Source organism: Anopheles cruzii, chromosome 2, assembly GCF_943734635.1.
Source record: "Anopheles cruzii chromosome 2, idAnoCruzAS_RS32_06, whole genome shotgun sequence".
In the NCBI taxonomy this organism is placed as follows: Eukaryota; Metazoa; Arthropoda; class Insecta; order Diptera; family Culicidae; genus Anopheles; species Anopheles cruzii.
In genome coordinates this window covers 50,633,564-50,652,887 of record NC_069144.1, presented here as the reverse complement: position 1 = coordinate 50,652,887, position 19,324 = coordinate 50,633,564, and the positions used below count along the sequence as shown (strand labels likewise).

Genomic DNA, 19,324 nt, shown 5'->3' with positions numbered 1-19,324 from the left:
AAAAGACTGTTTTAATGCAATGGACGTTGGTTTGTGAAAATATTATAAGTCGTGATTTATGTTTTAAATAAGAAACAAATCAACAGCTAATCAATATAAAAAGCAAGAATATCAATTGAACTAATGGATCAGGATATCAAGTTACTTGTTAGGAAACGATAACTTCTAAGAAGAACCGTAAAGAACGCGAGAAAGAGTTCGAAATCATATCATTCGTATTCCCGTTTCCCTCGTCGTTAATCTGGGGCACGTTTTACTACCTAGCTGGCGAGTGTTATTAAGGTAAAAAAAGAATCAATTCAAAAATCGATTTCATTTTTCATTTCGCAGCTCGCGGTCTCTCTTTTTCTCGCTCTCTCGGTCTCTCTCTCTCTGTCTCTTTTTGCCAAACGTCTGCCATCGATAGGGCCGTAAATTGGTTGTGAAATCGGCGTTGTCACGAAGTAAAAGCGAGCAATAAGAGTGACGTTCATTGATATGAATATTTTATACTCCCAGCCCGGTGTGCGAGCCTCCCGCTGAGTGGACCCCCAACAGATCCTGTCCCAAAGCCCAGATTGGCGGAAGTGGACAACAAAATGGGTTTTGATTTTCGGTTAACAAACCTCCCGCGAAGAGCTTACGAAAGTAAAATGCTGCAACATTACGGGACTAGATATGTGACGCACCTTCGATTTATCTAAAAACTGCGAAATATCCGTGTCTGGGAAGCTGCTGCCACCCGCTCACTGCTCACTCGTTAATTGCACTGTCGTCTTCGGTTGGTTTCGGTCCTGGTTGGTCACATTTTTGCACCACACTCTCTGCTGCACTGTTACGATGTTCACGATGATACCCGGGACCGGGATGTGATTCTGTGCCTTTTTTTGTGCTGGTACATTCATATTTTCCCGCACACAGCCACTTGCACGGGATGCACCGCATGTGCACCGCAATAACAATTCCACTTCGCTTGCTTGGTCGCCGGCGACACACGATCCGGATCACCCGTCGGGCGGCGCGCGCTATTATGCTATTTCATTATCATAATCATTTTGTACTCAGCGCGCCCGGTACCGTGAAATGAAGAACTCGTGTATGCATTATTATCTCATCACTGTATTACACACTTCAGCGTTTGCAGCGCCTGCCAGCGCCAGCGGCTGCACCTGCACCCGTGGCGGCCACTGTGGAAAAAGGATAATGATGAAAAACAGGGAACCGGGAAAATAACGAAAACCGCCATCAGGAGACACGAAAGAAAGCGCGCCTCCAGCGAGAGGCGGCAAGGATATAAATGAGACCAATTATGCTTCCTTGTTTTTTCCTGCACCCCAAGTCCTGTCTGCGCGAACGTGACACCAGCGGGCGGCCGAAGGGACCGTCGCTAACGAGCGTGTTCCGTTGTTATTGTTGTCACATTTTTCCACCACGGGCCGGCCTCCTAACATTGCCCGGCAAAAATCGAGTGCAGTGCGCTGCCGGCTACCGGTCGTGTGCTTGCATCCGGCTGCATCCTGCATTTTTTTTTCGCCATTTGTTTGGTGTTTTTATTACTTCACTTCACTCTCGCACCCCGGACAGTGAGGCGAACGGCGCGTATATATGTTCCCGGCCGGCACTTGTCACCGGCGGGCGCACCGCACACTTTTTGCTCATAATTCCTTCGTCGGAGCACGTGGCCACGTTTGCGCCACGTCGCTGTCCGCCCGTTCCCGGTTGCGTCACCGGAAAACTATCAAACATCACTTTCGCTTTTTAAATTTTCTTCCTGTCACTTTTTATCGCGCCTTTATCGGTGCGCCTTTCGCGTGCGGTCTTCGCGCGGGTACCGCCGTGGATCATGCTGGGCTTTATCATTCAATCACACACACACACACTTACACGCCCATGTGGCATGTTGGAAAAAGGATTCCAATGGGAGACACTTTTCCCACGCCCGGAAACTCGGACCGGCGCGAAACGATAGCGAGTGCGATCGAATCCGGCCCGAGCCGGATTGTAACAGAACAGCGGAAATGAATGTGCCCGACTCGACTGCAGGACCGCCCGACTATGTGCTTCGTCGATAAGGCAGAGCCGGGCTCGGGCGCGACGTGTGTGTGCATGTGGACCGGGCCGGACCAATTCACATAATTATTCAAAAGTACGAAACCGAAGAGCAATAAAATCATCTCTCGCTCGAGTATCATCAGCCGACGCCGCCGTGCATCGTCTCGCCGTTTCCGCTTCCGGTCGGCGAGCCGGAAAGGGCACGAGAAAGTACACACTTGGAAACTGTTTGAGCAAACACACACACGCCAGGGTCTGGAGTAGTAGTTGCGGTGCGAACGCAGTTATTCGCAGCTCACACTCGCTGGCGGACGGATCAGTTCTCGGAACGAAATATGCCACCGCCATGCCGTGATCCCGCCATGGTTTTCGGAAATTTATGCAAAACGAAATAGAGAACAGGAGCGCTCCGCCTCAGGCGTGTCTGTCTGTAGAAAGCCACATCCTTTAAAGACGTATCTACTTTTGAACTTTTCCATATCATTTGAAGCGAAGCGGTTTTCCCGGAACTACTTAGACCAACTGTTTGCACCCAGAAAGAGTAGCATATTCTTGGTTAAATACATTCGGACAGGATCAACACAATTCAGCACTAAACTATCATGAAGCAAGCTTAACAAATAGGCATGTTATCAGCTGTTAGAGCGATAGGATTTGTTTGGCCACTTAAGTTTTACACCCAGCCTTGATTTGGGTAGTTGTATCAGTTTGTACAAGCAATTTATGTTCCTATAGGTGTTGACCGTCTGGATCGCTTGATCCCTATAGGTGTTGACCGTCTGGATCGCTTGATCCCTGCCCGTAGTAGTTCATAATCCTAGCTAATCCCAACAAATGCACCGATTCACTTGAAGTAAGAATTTAAGTATTCCACTAAAGCAGCCAGACATGCTTCTCATTGAGAAAGAGGGCAACAGAATTCCTTGTAAAACTACGTATTCCGGGTTTCAAACCTTAGCTACCAGAAGACTTAAACAAAAACCTGTGTCTGCACAGTTTAAGGCTCGAAGCGAACAACTAACCCTACGCAATGACATTTATTTTATAGCTATTTGCCCTTTTCTCACACTTTATCGCCTTTGCATTTACTTTATCAAATAACAATTCCAACTGTTTTTAAACGAATCTGGGAAATCGCATGCTATCAGTAACTTATCGGCCTGCAACGGATAGTCGATAAACAAACCAATTTTTATGTTCCCGTTCAATCGATAAGCCCAGAATCCCCGATAATCAAGCTTTATCGTATCAACCTTCACGTTTGGTTGCGGTCTGGATGATCTACACAAAACCGAAACTCAACGTCTGGCGCTTCGGCGTTTGGTCCTTCACCGAGGGCAGGTGCTCCAAAAGTGGCGCAACACTTTTCAACTCATGGCGGCCATCTGCCACACGTGTGTCACACTCGGGGCCCCTTTCCGTCTCGCACATGCTCAGCCGAGTGTGTCAATCTGCGTGGGCTGCTGGCTGGCTGCTGCGAATGTGCGATCCGATACGGCGGCCAGCGAAGCCGAACGATGATGAGATACAAACAGCTTCGCTGCGGCTTCACGCCACGGTTAAGCGGCGCTCGGCGGAAGTACATAGGAGTGCAGGCATGGCCGCCACCCCGGAACCGGAGCGCCCCTGGAGTGGCCCGAGATGAGAATAATAAAATAGAACACTGGAAGCCTCTTATCAGGTGGCGCAAGTGGGATGGTGGCGAATGGCAACTCCGGGCGAAGTGATAATGTACACCCCATACACAGGGAATGAGATGGAAAGGATTCGCCGACTTTGAAGCGCTTCGAGTGTCCCGCCAACGGTTTCCCGCAAAAGTTCAAAGTGCACACTCGACGCGACGACTACGACGACGACGGCGGCGGCGGGATGTGAAGACACGATCAAACATCCCATCAGGGCCAGCCATCCCAGAACGCGCCGCAAAAGGACTAACGGGCCACTATCACTCACTTTCACTTCACGCTTCGCCTGGCACCGAAGCTCCGAGCATCCGTTCATCACTCACTCAGAAAAGAAGAACTCGCCTAGAACTGAGGACTGAGGCCTCGCTCTCGCTGAGCTTGCCACCTGGCGGACAGGTGGCCGCCAGTCCGGACCGAACTGCGACTCCGCGCCACCGGTGGACCGACCCGGCCGACGACACACACGACACACTCCGAACGCTCCGCACACGTCCTCGCGTTACGAAGGCCAACCGCCAACTATATCATTTCAAATAGAATAATATCCTCTCTAGCCAAGAATCCTTTCGGAATGATACATGATATATAAACAAATTTTCATCATGTGCGGGAGGAGGCGCACCGGCCAGGATGCTCGACCCCCCGCTGGGGGCAGGGAGCCTCGCGTTCCTCGTCCTGCCAACAACAACGGCGCACGCCCGGTTTGCGAGTGTGTGTTTTTCGGTACGTACGTGCGTCCGGTGTACGTGTGTGAATCGTCCGCTCCACGCGTGTGTGTGTGTGTGTGTGTGCATGAGTGTAGTTTCGTACGTATTCTCATTCACATTCACCCGCCGCCACCGAGCCGGCCGAGCCGAGCCCGAGACCGACTCCATCGACACCGGCAGTAGTATCACTGGAAATTGGAGAGGATCCTTTTTCGGTGAGGGCGCGGGCGGGCGGGATGGCAAACGGGTGATAGCGCCACCGGGTGGGCGGTGGATGGAGTGGGTTGTGTTGTCATTCTCAACCGGAGCGCAATCGGAGCATCATCGAAGTGCCGCGCGCGCTGTGGCTGTATGTGTCGGCGGCAGAGTCGGCATCTCCGCTCCGAGAAGAGGAACCGCATCGCCATCGGAGGAAGAGATACAGTGTTGCGGATGCGGATGGTGGTGGGAGTTGCTGGGGGAGGTTTTCGGTCCGTATAAACCCCGGTGACAGTGCAGGGCTCGAATGTGGCACAAAAGTGAGAGGAAGGATTTAATACATATGAGATTCATATTAGAAGAAGGATTTGATAGAAAAGGTACTGTTCAAACTGGAAGCTCGTTATGTGACGGCTTCTCACTCGTTTTAAGGCGCTGGATGTCCTGCAGCCGAGTAGAAAATTTTTTGAAACTCTATCTAGCCAAAATTAAATTATCGATAAAAAACTATAAAACTTCGAACTATCCTACACTAAGGATGGAATTGACACAGCATTTTACTACATATTTACTAAAGACAAATTACGCCCAAAGATTTTCATTTACAGGCAATTGGACATTAATTCGATCATCGACCAAATCTTGCATCGAATGTTTGATTAAATAAAATCTAATTAGTCAAACAGACACCTAAAGTTGTATTTTAACAACACCCAACGTAAAGCAAATATTTTTATTTTAATAATATCAATTTTACACTACATGACGGTTTTTCGGTCTCTTGCTTCAATTTACTGCTTATCGCTTCTACAAAGTTTTCCATTAAGTTTCGCGAATGTGCGAATCTTGTGACCATCGGTGCATGTGTGTGGTGCACACATGCTCTGAACGCCGACACCGACGATGACGCCCGATGACGATGATGGTGATGTTGACGATACGGTTTACCGGCAGGACCTCGGGGCCACGTCGCCTGGCTCCCGAGTCTACGCGCGCTCTCTCTCTCTCTCTGGCGGGCGCCCGCGCTTCACGAACATGGACGATCTCTACTATAGCGATTATCACCCACTCGCGCCCTCCTCGGTGCCCCCGGCCTTGGCCACCGGCCCCGCAACCGGGCCGGGGGGCGCCGAGAGATAGAGATGTTGTGAAAGAAGAGATCCAGCTTCGGCGACGCGCGCTGCTGTGTGGTGAAATTGAAGCGCACCATACAGAGATAAAATTGTTAGAATGTTACACATTTGTCGAGGTGAAAAGAATGAAGGGATAATATGATGATACTCGGCTGCTGCTGCTGCTGCTGCCGCTGCTCTCTCCACGCCGGTCGACATGCCGACGGTTGCCGTTGGCTATGTACAGTGCCGGGCGCTTAACCAGGACTCATTGGCTCCATTTTATTGGGGGGGCCCCCGATAGTAGCGCCAGGCGATTGAAGGGTCTTACACCGGGGCCATTCTATCGGGCCCGAGCCGGGTCCCTTTTTTTGTGGTTTGCTACCCCAATTCCGGAAAGCGGTGCGTTTAGCGAACCCTTCGCTGCGTAATCTCCCTTATCAGTGTTCAAATATTGCGACGCCCTTCGGCTGCTGTGCCACCGGTTTACAATACCGAGACCAAATTCAATCGTGTTTTGATTACTTAATTCAAATTTGTTCATGATTTCACTGTGTTCCAGCGAAAAGCTGGAAAATGCGTACCAATTTTCAAGCTATTTTCCCGAAAGTCACGCACACACACACGCGTACGGCAGCGAATGATTGCGAAGTGATGTGATGCTCCAAATTCGGTTACCTTGCATTATTGACTCCGATCCGAAACGGAGCGGTTTGCGCGAGCCTATGTACCAGAGAGTGTGCCGAGCCGGACCAGACCTTGTCGATAGCCGGCCAACGGCACCGACGACGGCACCGACGACGACGACGACAACGGCTTCCGACCGACAGCAACATCCACGGCGATGATTTGGAAAAGGCGGGAGATTTGCTATGGCGGCGGAGCAACAGTAGCGGATCCGTCGGCGCTGCCCGGAGAAAGGATACCCGCGCGCCGGGCGCCGGCCGCGTCCAATATGTGTGTAGGCAGCCATCAAGATTTCGACATTATGTATCCCATTTATCTGTGGGGCCGGCGCGGCGGAAGGATCGGAACTTCACACATGCCCCCGCCGCCGCACATGCAAGATGGCGGTGGTCACGGAACAGATAGCTCTTCGCACACTGGCCCTGCTTTTGCATACATTCGTACCCGAACGAGTGCGACGAGCGTGCTACCAGAGCTCGTCGGTGCTACGGCCAAACAAAACTTGACACTCTCGTGTCAAGTCAACAGATAGCTCTTCGCACACTGGCCCTGCTTTTGCATACATTCGTACCCGAACGAGTGCGACGAGCGTGCTACCAGAGCTCGTCGGTGCTACGGCCAAACAAAACTTGACACTCTCGACGACGAAGCCGACGGGCGTCAAAAGATGGAGCGGAGGAACGGAGTGGCGACGAGCAACAAACCAGTCGCATGTTGTGGTCTGACGCACGCCATCCGTGGCCGGGGCCGGGTGAGCCGGGAATTGTGTGGTTGCTCATGTGAGAATCAAATATATGCCCCGGACCCAACCCGGACGTACCCCCCCGGGGGTGGCCGGTTGAGGTCGTCGTGTAGAACTAACTATATTTGCTAAGCATTATGCACTGAAGATTAAAAGTATCTGATGGCCGACGAATGACGAGCGAACAAATAGATACCCCACGCACCGGCACTAGAGAGCTCCACTAGTCAGGCTGCATGGTGTCAGAGACGCGTCCTGCAGAAGGTCGTCATCGTCGAACGTGACAGTGTCCGTGTGTGTGTATTTGGGGAGCACCAGTACACACGGGTGGGCCCCCCACATAAGCTGACGACGCTATGTATTCCACTAATTCGTCTCGTGTGGATCCTGAACAGTAGATCACACAACTGGCCGCACGTCTCACTCTATCCGCACGCTCTATCCTGCTCCTGGCAGGCAGAACAGCCGTCGGTCCGTCCGTCCGGTGAAGATACGAGCGCCGGGCTCGATATCCCGTATCCTGATTCTTCGAAACTATTCCCGCACCCGCATCTTGCGTTCTACGGGTTTCGTTTGGTGTTTTCGTTTTTCTCTCCACATTTTCCCAGCCGGGGCATGATTGTTATTAATGGTCGTGAAAAATCACCACCAATTATCGCTCTCGGCACTCTGGCCGAGCGAGGCGCTCCCTGCGGCAGGCTGGCAGGCGATGATGGAGGGCCACATTTAACCAGTTGCATGTACCCTTCCGTGACGTGACTGTATGTGTGTCCGTTTACGGTTCATCGAATGCGCTACGTGGTAGTACGTGTGTGTGTCTGATAGAGATACATCTAGTTTCTCAAGGAAAATGTACTACCTCGCAGTTGGCAATAAATTCTGAAGCCAAGTCACCAGTTGATGGCTCACGGCTCTCGTGCGAGATCCGGGAAACGGACACATAAAGGCGACTGGCAAATCGCGAGAAGCTGCAGTTGACCGCAGTTTAAAGCACTGCCCTCGTCTGCACTACCCTGATAATGAAGTTGACCGCCCCTTTTTGTGGCCTGCGTGTTAATTGGCTGGTAAGGGGTTCGTTTTTGCCACTTCCGTTTGATAATTCTGCGCTAATTATTAGCCACATCTATCGGGGTTCGGTTACTAGTTGCTACATTCCGCCAAAAGTCCACCCAAAATTTTAAAATTTAAAATAATTACACATTCGGAAATGCCAACGATTTTCTAAATGAAAACACCTCAAGGTTGCGCAGATTAAGCGTAGGGAATATGGAAAAGGTCTTAGAAGGCCATATCAATACGATGTTCATTTCATTTTCCTGGTTACGATTTTGACTTCTGTTGAAATGGAAGCTTATGTTAAGATTTTGTGAATTTCTTCTTTCTTGTGAGAAAATTCTTCTAAAATTATCTGCAAAACCTTGCAAACTAAAAATTTTAAACCATTGTTAGTTCTGCGAAGCTGCCACTATAACTTACGTGTAGCGATGCTTTCAATTTAGCAATGTTTTCCTTAGTCTGAAGCATTTCCAGGTGGCATATCATTTACGCATTGGCGAGCCTTTTACAGTTTTAAGCCACTCAAAAATATGCGATTTTGATCAAACTTAGTCGCCAAAAGTCTTGAGCAATAGTATACAATGTTTGTTCATCGTACCTCATTCAGACGCTTTCTGCAAAAATGCATTGCGAATCAGAAGTAAAACAATGGACGTGGCGTCAGTTACGCCCGTTGGCAAATTTTCGACAGAACTGTGTATCGCTGATTTTGATTAATTGACGTAATGATAAATGGGTAATTTGTTGGGCCATTCCAGCGCCAGGACGCGCACACTTACCCAAACCAAATTAAAATGTAACTGATTGATGAATTCTTTTGCAATGTTTCGTCGAAAAGCTTTTCTGCCTCGATACGTACTACAAGCTGCACAGATTAAGCCATAGTGATACGCTATCGCTATCTCCGCGATCCTGTGATGATGATGATGGAATATCAGAGATGTAGGGAACAACATTTCCAATAAAGAAGTAACGTTTTGCCCTCTAGTCTGCCGCAATCCTGCACTAATCCGTCACTGGTATTTAAACATGAAAATGGATAAAACTTTATGAAATGGGTGCGGGGTTTATCCTTCAGGAGCTGGGTTGATGTTGCTCAGCACGTAGGATCCTTTTTTTCTCAACTCGTTCGAACAGTTGTTCGGGTAGACAATATCCTAATATCGCTTCGTGCAATGTGTATATGCTCTTCCAGTGCTTTATTGCCAAATCAAGCTAAGCCGCAACGGATAGTTTTAAGGACGAAAATTAAGGTAAGTCATCTCAAATGAGTATGTGTATTTTCGTGATGAGTGGCTAGCACGATCGAACAAATACGTGGGACTTGTACTGCAAGCCATCATTGGTGACAGTTAAATACCTTTAAGCGATCATTTTAAAATATGATAATCAGGACGATTATCCTAAAAAATGCCATTTTTTATAATGCGAAGAAATACTTTGTGTATGGAGATGATACCCGACAGAAGAGCCGATGCTTGCCGTGTTACAATTTCTCGATAGCTGCGTAACGGCTGGTAGTTGTTCAACTGGCCATTTTTGCTGCTTGACTCAATGCTTGACACAATCGGCTAGATTATATCCGTCCGCGGATACTCAAATACTAGATACTGAACACACCACAACCTTTGCTCGCTGCACAAACAATCCAAACTCTCTGCAGTTTGTGGAATCCATGGCAAAAGCATTAAAACCGCGACACCGTTTGCAAGCAGCGGCTTTTGAAATGTTTAACGATTGTTCGATGCCGAAATAGATCTAAAACAAAGCCACGAAGATTTCTTAGATCGGTTTCAATTTCCACCACCCGTAATAGGACAGTTTGGCAGCACTGGCCGACGCTTGACAGCTGTCACTTTTTCTTGTGATTCTCGCGCTTGGCCAGTTCGGACCCGATGTGCGGGCAAGGATAATTGATGCGAAAAAGTGCTGTGCACGCCGAAAGCTTCCATTCTTTTCACAGGATACGCGCGTCCTTCAGTTAGTAAGTAAGTGACCGATCGGGCATCCACTGGTGTCCCGAACAGGTAAATGTCATGAGCAGCGCCGGGCATGCGAAGTCCGACGAAGGGAAACGGCCATCCTCCAATAACAAGAATGGCGACTGGACGTGTCCGGAGCCCGAGTAAGAAAAACACAGGCAATTTGTAAACACCGCTCTAGTAAAGTATTTGGGAACTAACGTTTTTGGCTTCCCCCTGCATTCCCCATAAATTGCCGCCTTAAAACGCGCTTGTTGCATTGGCTCTGCTTGCACAACGCCTCCATCGCGACACTTCGCGCGACACGTAGTTGTAAGAATCTAAACTTTGCCCGCCGGAATCAGTGTAATCGGTGCGGTAAGGAGCGGCCCGGCAGCGCCTCATCAAAGCATGGATCGACAGCCAGCGATTCGGACGGTGGCGGCAGTGGTGGTAAAAAGAAAGTCGGTACCGAAATTGGGAAAGCTGCGGCAGAAAAGTCGCGCGGTTTGTTCAGCGCCGAAGACTGGCAATGCAATAAATGTGCAAACGTAAACTGGGCCCGGCGCCACACGTGCAACATCTGTAGCGCTCCACGGTTTTGCGACGTCGAAGAACGCACCGGTAAGTGACACCAGAAGGTATGGCTGGAGATTCCCACTGATGGCACGCCTAACTTTCCCCACAGGCTACGGAGGAGGCTACAATGACCGAGGCGTGGTGGAGTACAAGGACCGTGTCGAATCGGACGACGAATACGACGAGTTTGGGAGGAGAAAAAAGTCTAAAGGCAAGCCCAAGGAGCAAAGCGGTGGACGGTTGGCATCTCGAAGACGAAGAACCGACTCCACGGATGAGGACGAAGAAAACGAACGCAGAGGGCGCAAAGAACAGCGCAAGCGGCGCAGCGCATCGAAGGACGAAGATGAGGACGAAGAAGACGACGAGGACGAGGAAGATAATGGCGATCTATCGAAGTACGATCTATGGGGATCGGATGCGGAGGAAACGGGAAAGAAGCCGGCTCCTAAGACCGCCGGTGATAACAATAAGTCCACATCACGTCAGCACCGCTCACGATCACATTCGCGATCGAGATCAACCAGCAAAGATCAACATCGTCGGCCTACCAGTGACGTGCGAACGTCCTCAAAATCGATTTCTTCGTCGTCTAGTCACGGACGATCCGACACAAAACGTTCCAGCTCAACACGTCGTCCCGCGCGGCACAGGTCGCGGTCCTCCAGCTCACGGTCCCGATCGCGCTCACCTCGATCGTACCGGCGCAGCAAAGATAAGCGTCGCTAAAGCATTTCTGGTAGCGAGTCTTTTCGTTAACGGTCGATGTTCAGTGCGAAAGCGAAAATAAACCTGTATATTTTAGAGCGAAACGCGACCACTGTTCAAACGCATTTGGTGTTTGTTACACTTTGATGATATGAAATGTTAAAAATACGAACTTGAAATGAAAATGTCGATTATTTCTATTTATTCAATTTTTGTGTTTCTTGTGTTTTTTTTATGTACTGCTTTTTTCATAATTTGCTATAGAAAGATGAATTTCAAGTTACATACTGCACGAATTACCCACGAGAATGCTTCCAGAAGATAGTAATACAAAAGGAATGGCATTTAACTATCGTATAGATGGTCACAAGAACCGCTTTGTGGACCAACGGTATCTTACATAATAAATTGTTTTGTAATAGAAACGATTCTTAACAAGGCGGCACACCAGAACCCAATTATTCCATCTGTACGCCTAACGCCTCCAAGGTCGGATAAAAGCTTTGGCTGAAAACGCTATTCACCACAAGTTATTCCAAATAGTTTATTCTTCATACACAGTACTCTATAATTTACATGGATGACGATGCTTATCAAGGATACGGCTACCATGCCAGGATTAGCCCGATCCAAGGAAATATCATTCAAACGAGTCTATTGCTATTTCAATAATTTCTCCAATTGCCTTCTTCGTTCATAACGTCCAACGGCTGCCCAAATTAACCCGTGTGCGCGTCGTTTGTTGAATCCGACTGTTTATTGCTGGTCAAGTACCGTAATAAAGTGTACGTTGTCAGACCTGTGTAAAACAAATGGTTTATAATGTCGTAAACAAATCAGTAAAACAAGATTAAATTCCCATTGGTCATGGCTTCCGGCGTCATTCGATGGTAAGGATGGTAAATTAATTGACGAATCGTTTTAATCGATCATAAATTTAACAAGGAAGGCGAACGAATGTGTTGTATTCACCCCCAAAAAAGGTGTGGTCAATCTCAATCTCACAATCGAATTCGTTGGCCCTCTGTATCCTTCCAATAGATCCTTGATGGCTTACCGCCCACCCAGCACTCAATGAGATTACTTTATAGATTACAGGAAGGTTTTCCGTAGTACGACCGTGACCGGGCGCTAATACGCTCATCATCATGCCAGCAACGTGCTGCCCCACAGAAACAGGATTGCTAGCACCATCGGATCGGCAATGGCGACCATCGGAACCGTTCGTACGTGCGGGCTCTTGCGAGGGTGGCCGACCAACGAACTGTTGCTGCCAACCTTGGACTGGATTTGAATTCTACATTATTACACTACACGCTTTTCCAGCGCGCTGCCAAACACCGGATGATGACGGCAGCTTTCCTCTCAACGAGCCGTAATTTGGTGGACGTTTACCTAAGGTAGGACGGGTCGCTGGAAGTACCGCCATCGTCAACACCACGATAGGTCAAACAAATTTTTGAGGTGCTGTGCCAAGTAACGCATAAACAGTCAAATTTGCAGTTAAACAAGAAACAATTTCAGACAAGTTTTATCATAAACAGGCACTCAACGATGGGAATTTTCTTGTGCAAAATTAATTTTAAAATAGTCATATTTCATAATTTAAAACAATATATCAAACAGGGACAAGGTACTTTGAGCATTTAACTAGGTTTAATTTTAAAACATATTTCGGTCAAACTTGATTAGCGGGTTGGGGTGTGAATTCCTTAATTTAGGGACAATCTCTTGCGACGAAGAATTTCATTACAAAAAATTGGTTGGCTAAAGTGTACCGCCTACATGTGTGGTGCGGTGACACCACGCAACATGGCTTAACACATCCACTACACGGGGATCCTGAAAGTTCCGGCTGGCACCTTCGTTGGTATTAATGAACGATTGCGGTACGGAAAGCAATAACGATTAGTTCACCACGTTGCCGAGCGTTGCCTTGAGATGGTAGGGTCAAGGTGTGGCATATTCCGCTTTCTCTCCCTGTATATATGTGTTCCCGGTGGGTCGGAACTGACCACCACGGGGGCCCTCGTTTTGGGAGACCCGAAGGATCTGGTGGAAGCCCATCATGCGAGTTCGTTTGAGGTTTTCCGAAGTTGCGGTCGGTCTCTCGGCTTTGAAATTTATTTTAGGACCACCCCAGGAGACCGACGGCTGGCTGACTGACTGGCACGATGGTCCAGATTTAGTACCGCCTCGGAGGGCGACCACGAAGCATGTGCCTATCCGTGACGCGGTCACTCGAGTCGGTCGCGATGGTCCATCCTTATGAAGCCCGAAAGGCACGAAGCGGCCACTGATATCATCAGCGCTACAGACATTAAAGAAACGGTCCGAATGAAGTGATAAACGTTAAGGTTTTCCGCCCTTCTTCCTTTAAAGCTCTACAGGAAGTGGAATGCCGCTCGGTTGCTGCTTATGCGCTGTTCAGGAATGTTACACCCTTAACTTTACGTTCCAGTTAATGTTCGTCGGCGATAGGGGTCAATGTCGTTAAAGGAAAATCTGTTCCGTGCCGTAAGCGTGAAATACCCAAATGTGATACTACTTCCTTCGAAAGGCAGTGAGTTTCGGTGATGTGATAATACTTTAGCTTAGTTTTTCCAGTTTGTAAGTGAAATTTCGAAAAGTTCCATTTGTATAGTACAACGGAAAAAGTTCGCGTGACGCTGTCGCAAGCGTAGCGTTAAAAATAGATGTTTGAATTAAGATTTCTAAAGTTCAGGTCTAGAAATAGTGTCTCACAGCCACGCGAAATTGGGCTGCCCCCCATTATTAAAATAAGAAACCTACCACCCAAAGGTTCCATGTTGTGTGAAGCCCTCTCTCGTTAGGAAAGTTCCGTCTATTTGTGTAATTATTGTTGCAGAAACAGAATGGTTCGCATGAAACAGCGGCGTGACCGAGGTCCTGCCGAAAGGTAAGAATGTATCTGGTTGGACCGTATCGCACGATACAAAACGATTTTGCGGTACTTTCCGCAACAACTTTATTGTAGACTATCATTTAGCCATGCCGTGCCGTTTCCTTCGCAGCAGGTCCCAGACCGACACGAAAAAGTGAAAGGATTTAAAATTGGCAATAGGCGATTTCGGTTCGCGTTAAAAATGGGTCAATCGTGTAACGTTTCCGCTGGCTAATTGGCCCGTAAACGGATGCAATGCATGCGCTTAAGCGAACTGGAGGAAATGGAACTAACACGTGTGTGTGTGAGCTGCCCTCTAACACTAGAGGGTCTCATCGACCAAACAATTTACTTTCTCTTCAAAAGCCACGTGTGGTTGTAGTAATTTAAAATTGCAAGCGACACACGACCACCGGGCGACGTCCTTGCCCCAGCTGGGCTATTAAGTAACTGTTTTGCGCACCGTTTGTAGCAGACATTCTGTAACTCTACGAACGTAAAATGCTGCCAATAGGCCGTGTTGCCGAAACTTTGTTCATTGCAATTTGTTCTATGATGGCCAATTTACTGTAGCTAGTAATCAGTCACTGTTAAATTAAAGTTTACTTTATAGAAGAAAACTTAGAAAATAGAAAAAAGACATCCGAAAATGTAGTTGTTTTCGGTAATCGAACTTGTTGGTAAAATTTGCCGGGAGACCAAAGTATTGTGACGAGCATCCTGTCGCATGGTCTGATGAACGAAGCAAAAATGTTTAGTAAATGAGTATGCTTGTAAACTAGACATATTTGATTTCCATAATTCAGACTAAGTTCAGTGAAAGATTCAAAACAAACCTTTGTTATTTTGAAAAGAGAATAAAAATCAAAATAGTAATAATTAACGATAGTCTTATAATTTAAATTTAATTCACATATAGCTTCAATCAACAATGAAACAAGCGTTGACGAAACAATAAAGAATCGCAGGTTGCTCGTTACAGCTTGAGTCAATTAAAAAGAAACATAAGATTAAATTAATTATATGGAACAATCTCACCTTTTCAAATCAAATGGGATTCAGCGCTCACGCTTATCATAATACCTTGAGTAAAGCTCATCAAATGGTTACGAGGTGATAAATTGTGTTGAATATCTTGATAAGATCAATACCGTGCGTAAAGGTCGTCACACGCCGATAACGACTGCGAAGGACATGTCCTGACGAAAGGACACCCATTCGACGCTCGTCAACCAGATATGCAATTTTCATGTGATGCTTTGAAAAAAGGAATAAAGTTGGGCTATCGCATCATCGCACGCAAACTTGTGACACAACTGAACTAAATGAATCTGGAAATGTTCAGTGTTATTCAATCCACAAACCAACCCATTAAACACGTAATAGAATGAGGTTTTTATTTGTATCTTACAATTCGTACAAAATAAATACAATTCGGGACATATTCCAAAATCTTGTCTGTATGAATTATATTATTATTATATTTCAGTACAGTTTCTTTCTACAGGAAACTTGGAAACTTTTGTTGGAAAATTTTTAATCAACAGCTTACTTCTTCCGGTCTAATAAATATGCAAAGTCATTGATGCATACCACTCAAAGAGTCTCTAAGCCATTCAAAGCGTGCCCATCAATGGTTGGCCGCAATTGAAAATTACAATGCATTCCTTTCGGGGGTGAGCGCAACAAATGCCTCATAAAAAAGCTCCGCTTGGGAACCATCACCATCTATGCGTTGCTGCTTCATGCGCCAACATAAACCTTTGCCTTGCCAACGGCCAGTGGTAGTAAATAATATCGAAGAAGTTGCTTAGCGATACGCGCTATCGTTTATTTGGATCAATGCACAGGAACGCATCGGTTCCTTTCGAACACTATTTATTTGTTTGGCCGTACTGTGGATGATAATAAAATTTAGTGAAAAGTTACTGAGTGTATAGACATGTTGTAGCATTTCGAGCAGGTTTTGCGTTGTGGCTGAAATTTTCAGATAACGTTGCCAAATTGCAGTGCAAAACAGGTCGGCGCAGTTCTGTCCTTCTCTAGTTCACTCTCTTGTTCGTTGTTGTGTAGTTCATTTCATTTGGATCTATTTCGTTAACTTTCTCAACAGGGCTTACGACCGTGACATTTTCGGTTGGAATATATTCGTGTCAGAGCCGGATCTACCACGCCTGAGGCATAGTAAGAATAGACGGTTTTTTGGTCTTCCTTAGCTAGAGCAACACCAACACTTTTATCCGCCACTTTGCAGGAACAGGCAGCTGGTGGTACACTCCGGATCGAAACTCCGTGAAGCATCCGCACGAGTACATTACGGTCGACGAGTTAACCAGCCATCGGAAGCGTCACTTTTCACAAGCCAACGCTAGTAAATTCTGCACCATAAAAATCTTGCGCTCGGTGGGGTCACTCCCCACCACTAGGTTTGATTGGAGGTCTTTTTTCTCCCTTCCGTTTTATTAGAACATCTGACGAGCAGCTTTTCGCTGTACAACAAATCGGAACCCTCGCTGCCATCGGCCGTCGTTCGCCGGACGGAGTACACCGAACGGTTCCAGCGCCAAAGCATAGCCCACGAACGAACCCAGCCATTGCGACGAAGCAGCTCACTGCACATTGAACCAGGCACCATGAAGGGACTGTCGGAAAACCATGCCAAGTTCGTGTGCTACTCGCAGGACGCGATCGTCAAGTAATGGCGAAGATGCTACTTCAAGGTGTCTGGGGTGTCTAAGTGCGAAAACCATTGACATTTTCAGATCACGGCCACCAGCGGTGCGACCAGAGGAGAGCTTTAAGCTGCCGGAGGGCGGTCGCAAGGGCAATGGGCTCGCAGACGCGTCTTCCGAGTACAAGTCATCCTTCCTGCCGTACGATTTTTTACCGAAAAGCATGGAAGCACGCCACCGGAACCTGCACCGCAGCGAGAAGGACAAACGGGACGATCTGAGTGCGTCCGACTCGAAGCTACACAACAAGGAGCAGCTGGCCCGTAGTAACCTAAGACTGACTGGCGAGGCGACGTTCGAACCGGAGTACAAGAGCCAGTTCGGTCAGCCACTGACCGCAGACAAATCCCGCTCGACACCGCAACTGAACAACATTACCTTCACCGGTAACTTCCAGGACGCTCCGTCCGAGTACAAGGAGTGCTACAAGTACTACGACCACTTCACCAAGAGCGCCCCGATCCGGAAGTTCGACAACCTGAGCCTGCACGGAACGATCGAGTTTCGGCCCGAGTACAAAGAGAGCTACCGGGAACTACCGACGGGTGGCGCCAGTGACCAGTGGCGATCGCAGTGTGTCGTGCGGAAGGACAATCTATCGCTGAACGGAGAATTCCTCGGGAGGGAGCCGGAATATAGTTTCAGCTTTCGCCATCCCCACATGAAGTGCAAACCGGAGAAGGCCAAACCGAAGGATAATTTTCTTGCCATGCAGGGTGATATGGACTACACACCGATGTATCGGTAAGTAGCTTCAAAGCAGTTTTTCAAACTATTGTAGTAGCATGCATTGACTCACATCTTAAATAAAATATTGTCATCGCCGAATTTTTCGCAGCTGCTCCTACGTCGACTATCCCCGCAGGCGGCCACTGTTGAAGAAGCCAGTCTGTAGCATCAATCTGGAGGACGTCTACGAAAAGCCGCCTCAACGGCGCACCGGCCGCAGAACACCGTCCCCGATCAAGTACAATGTGCATGCCGCCAACGCACCCGATGGCAAGGAGGGCTTTGATAAGTTCGTCTCCCATCCAGAGTATCGTAAGGCACAGCGCGAGCTGATGATAAAGAAGCGTACACCGCCGAAGGAGCGGGGCAGCTTGCTGGCGCAGAAAATTCTGCAAGACAGCCAGCTTAGCACCTCTGGCGGTCACCTGCAACCACCACTGCCTACCGTGCAGGTTGAGAAGGTGGGCAGTAGCAACAATGCGACGACCACGAGCACCGCGGAACCAACGTCGTCCGGCGATGGATCGAAAGGGCCCGTAACAGCGGCCAGAATGCCAGTAGGCACCACAGGCAGCCCGGTGCATTTGCCGGTGCGAATTGCAAAGCACGGTCGCCGCGCCAAGTCGCCCATCATTGCCATCCAGCGTGAAAACGAACCCATCGTTTTCTATAAGGATCTCCACCGAAAGGCAGAACAGAAGCGCAACCGAACCAAGGTGATAGAGGGGAATCCGGTCTACCGGAAGGCGTATCAACAGCAACCGGCTCGACCCACCCGAAAGCAGCAACCGGGGACAAACGTAGGCAAAGCAAGCACCGGAACGCAATCGTTTGTCGTACTGAATGCTCCGACCAAGCATCGTACCAGTCGGTGGGCAGAGCCGGCCACAATATACGATTCCCATTTCTACTAACACGGCTATTAAGGGTTAAGGGTCTCTACGTATGTTCACCATGATGTTCGGTCGTTTGGAAGATCTAATAAATGCAAAAAACACAAACATATTGTTTCTCTGGTAACTTTCGAAATACGTTTCGGCTTGGAAGTAACAGTTCCTTACAGTGAAGGCCATCATTCGCCATCGCATCGAGCTAGTTCCAAAAGCCCAAAGTCATGCTATTTGTGGCATTCTCAAGCGTGGTTAACACCACCGCAAACGATCGTCCTTCGAATAGGCCCTTGGTTTGAGGTCACGAATAAATGAGGCTGAAATGTTGAACGCAGCGGACTAAATGTTCAATAATCAAGGTTTATGATTCAATTTTCAATCCATGAATTCCAACCTTGAGTTTATTGGGAAGTAGTGGTTGGTTTTCTTTATCCCATAAAGTTATGTAGGTACGGATCAATAATGGTATGCAGAAACTGGTAAAACAGGTGAACGGGTCAATTGACGCAACATTTAGTATCGCTTGTTGGCAAAAAAACTACTACTTTCTGTAGCAGACAAAACCATGTCTGTAGCAAACAAAATAACAAAAGACTGACTTG

General features: G+C 48.0%; 2 protein-coding genes across 2 annotated transcripts; both read left to right on the top strand.

Annotated features, from left to right (window-relative positions):
- Positions 1 to 10,124: 10,124 nt before the first annotated feature.
- LOC128278390 (zinc finger Ran-binding domain-containing protein 2) lies at positions 10,125 to 12,140 on the top strand. The gene is made up of 3 exons (XM_053017118.1): positions 10,125 to 10,343; positions 10,511 to 10,803; positions 10,868 to 12,140. The coding sequence occupies exons 1-3, from the start codon at positions 10,255 to 10,257 to the stop codon at positions 11,485 to 11,487; spliced, it is 1,002 nt and encodes a 333-aa protein (XP_052873078.1). The 5' UTR covers positions 10,125 to 10,254; the 3' UTR covers positions 11,488 to 12,140.
- A 2,202-nt stretch (positions 12,141 to 14,342) lies between these two features.
- On the top strand, positions 14,343 to 18,746 carry LOC128266904 (uncharacterized). The gene is made up of 6 exons (XM_053003693.1): positions 14,343 to 14,386; positions 16,485 to 16,555; positions 16,626 to 16,742; positions 16,838 to 17,066; positions 17,134 to 17,847; positions 17,942 to 18,746. The coding sequence occupies exons 1-6, from the start codon at positions 14,343 to 14,345 to the stop codon at positions 18,744 to 18,746; spliced, it is 1,980 nt and encodes a 659-aa protein (XP_052859653.1).
- Positions 18,747 to 19,324: the final 578 nt, after the last annotated feature.

What these genes read in the sequence shown, in the direction of transcription:
- LOC128278390 (XM_053017118.1), top strand. Translation starts at nt 10,255, where the DNA reads ATGAGCAGCGCCGGGCATGCGAAGTCCGACGAAGGGAAACGGCCATCC. An exon ending in TGGACGTGTCCGGAGCCCGA is followed by an intron (nt 10,344 to 10,510) that starts GTAAGAAAAACA and finishes CGCGACACGTAG; the next exon opens with TTGTAAGAATCTAAACTTTG. An exon ending in CGACGTCGAAGAACGCACCG is followed by an intron (nt 10,804 to 10,867) that starts GTAAGTGACACC and finishes CTTTCCCCACAG; the next exon opens with GCTACGGAGGAGGCTACAAT.
- LOC128266904 (XM_053003693.1), top strand. Translation starts at nt 14,343, where the DNA reads ATGGTTCGCATGAAACAGCGGCGTGACCGAGGTCCTGCCGAAAG. An exon ending in GACCGAGGTCCTGCCGAAAG is followed by an intron (nt 14,387 to 16,484) that starts GTAAGAATGTAT and finishes CTTTCTCAACAG; the next exon opens with GGCTTACGACCGTGACATTT. An exon ending in CTTTTCACAAGCCAACGCTA is followed by an intron (nt 16,743 to 16,837) that starts GTAAATTCTGCA and finishes CCGTTTTATTAG; the next exon opens with AACATCTGACGAGCAGCTTT.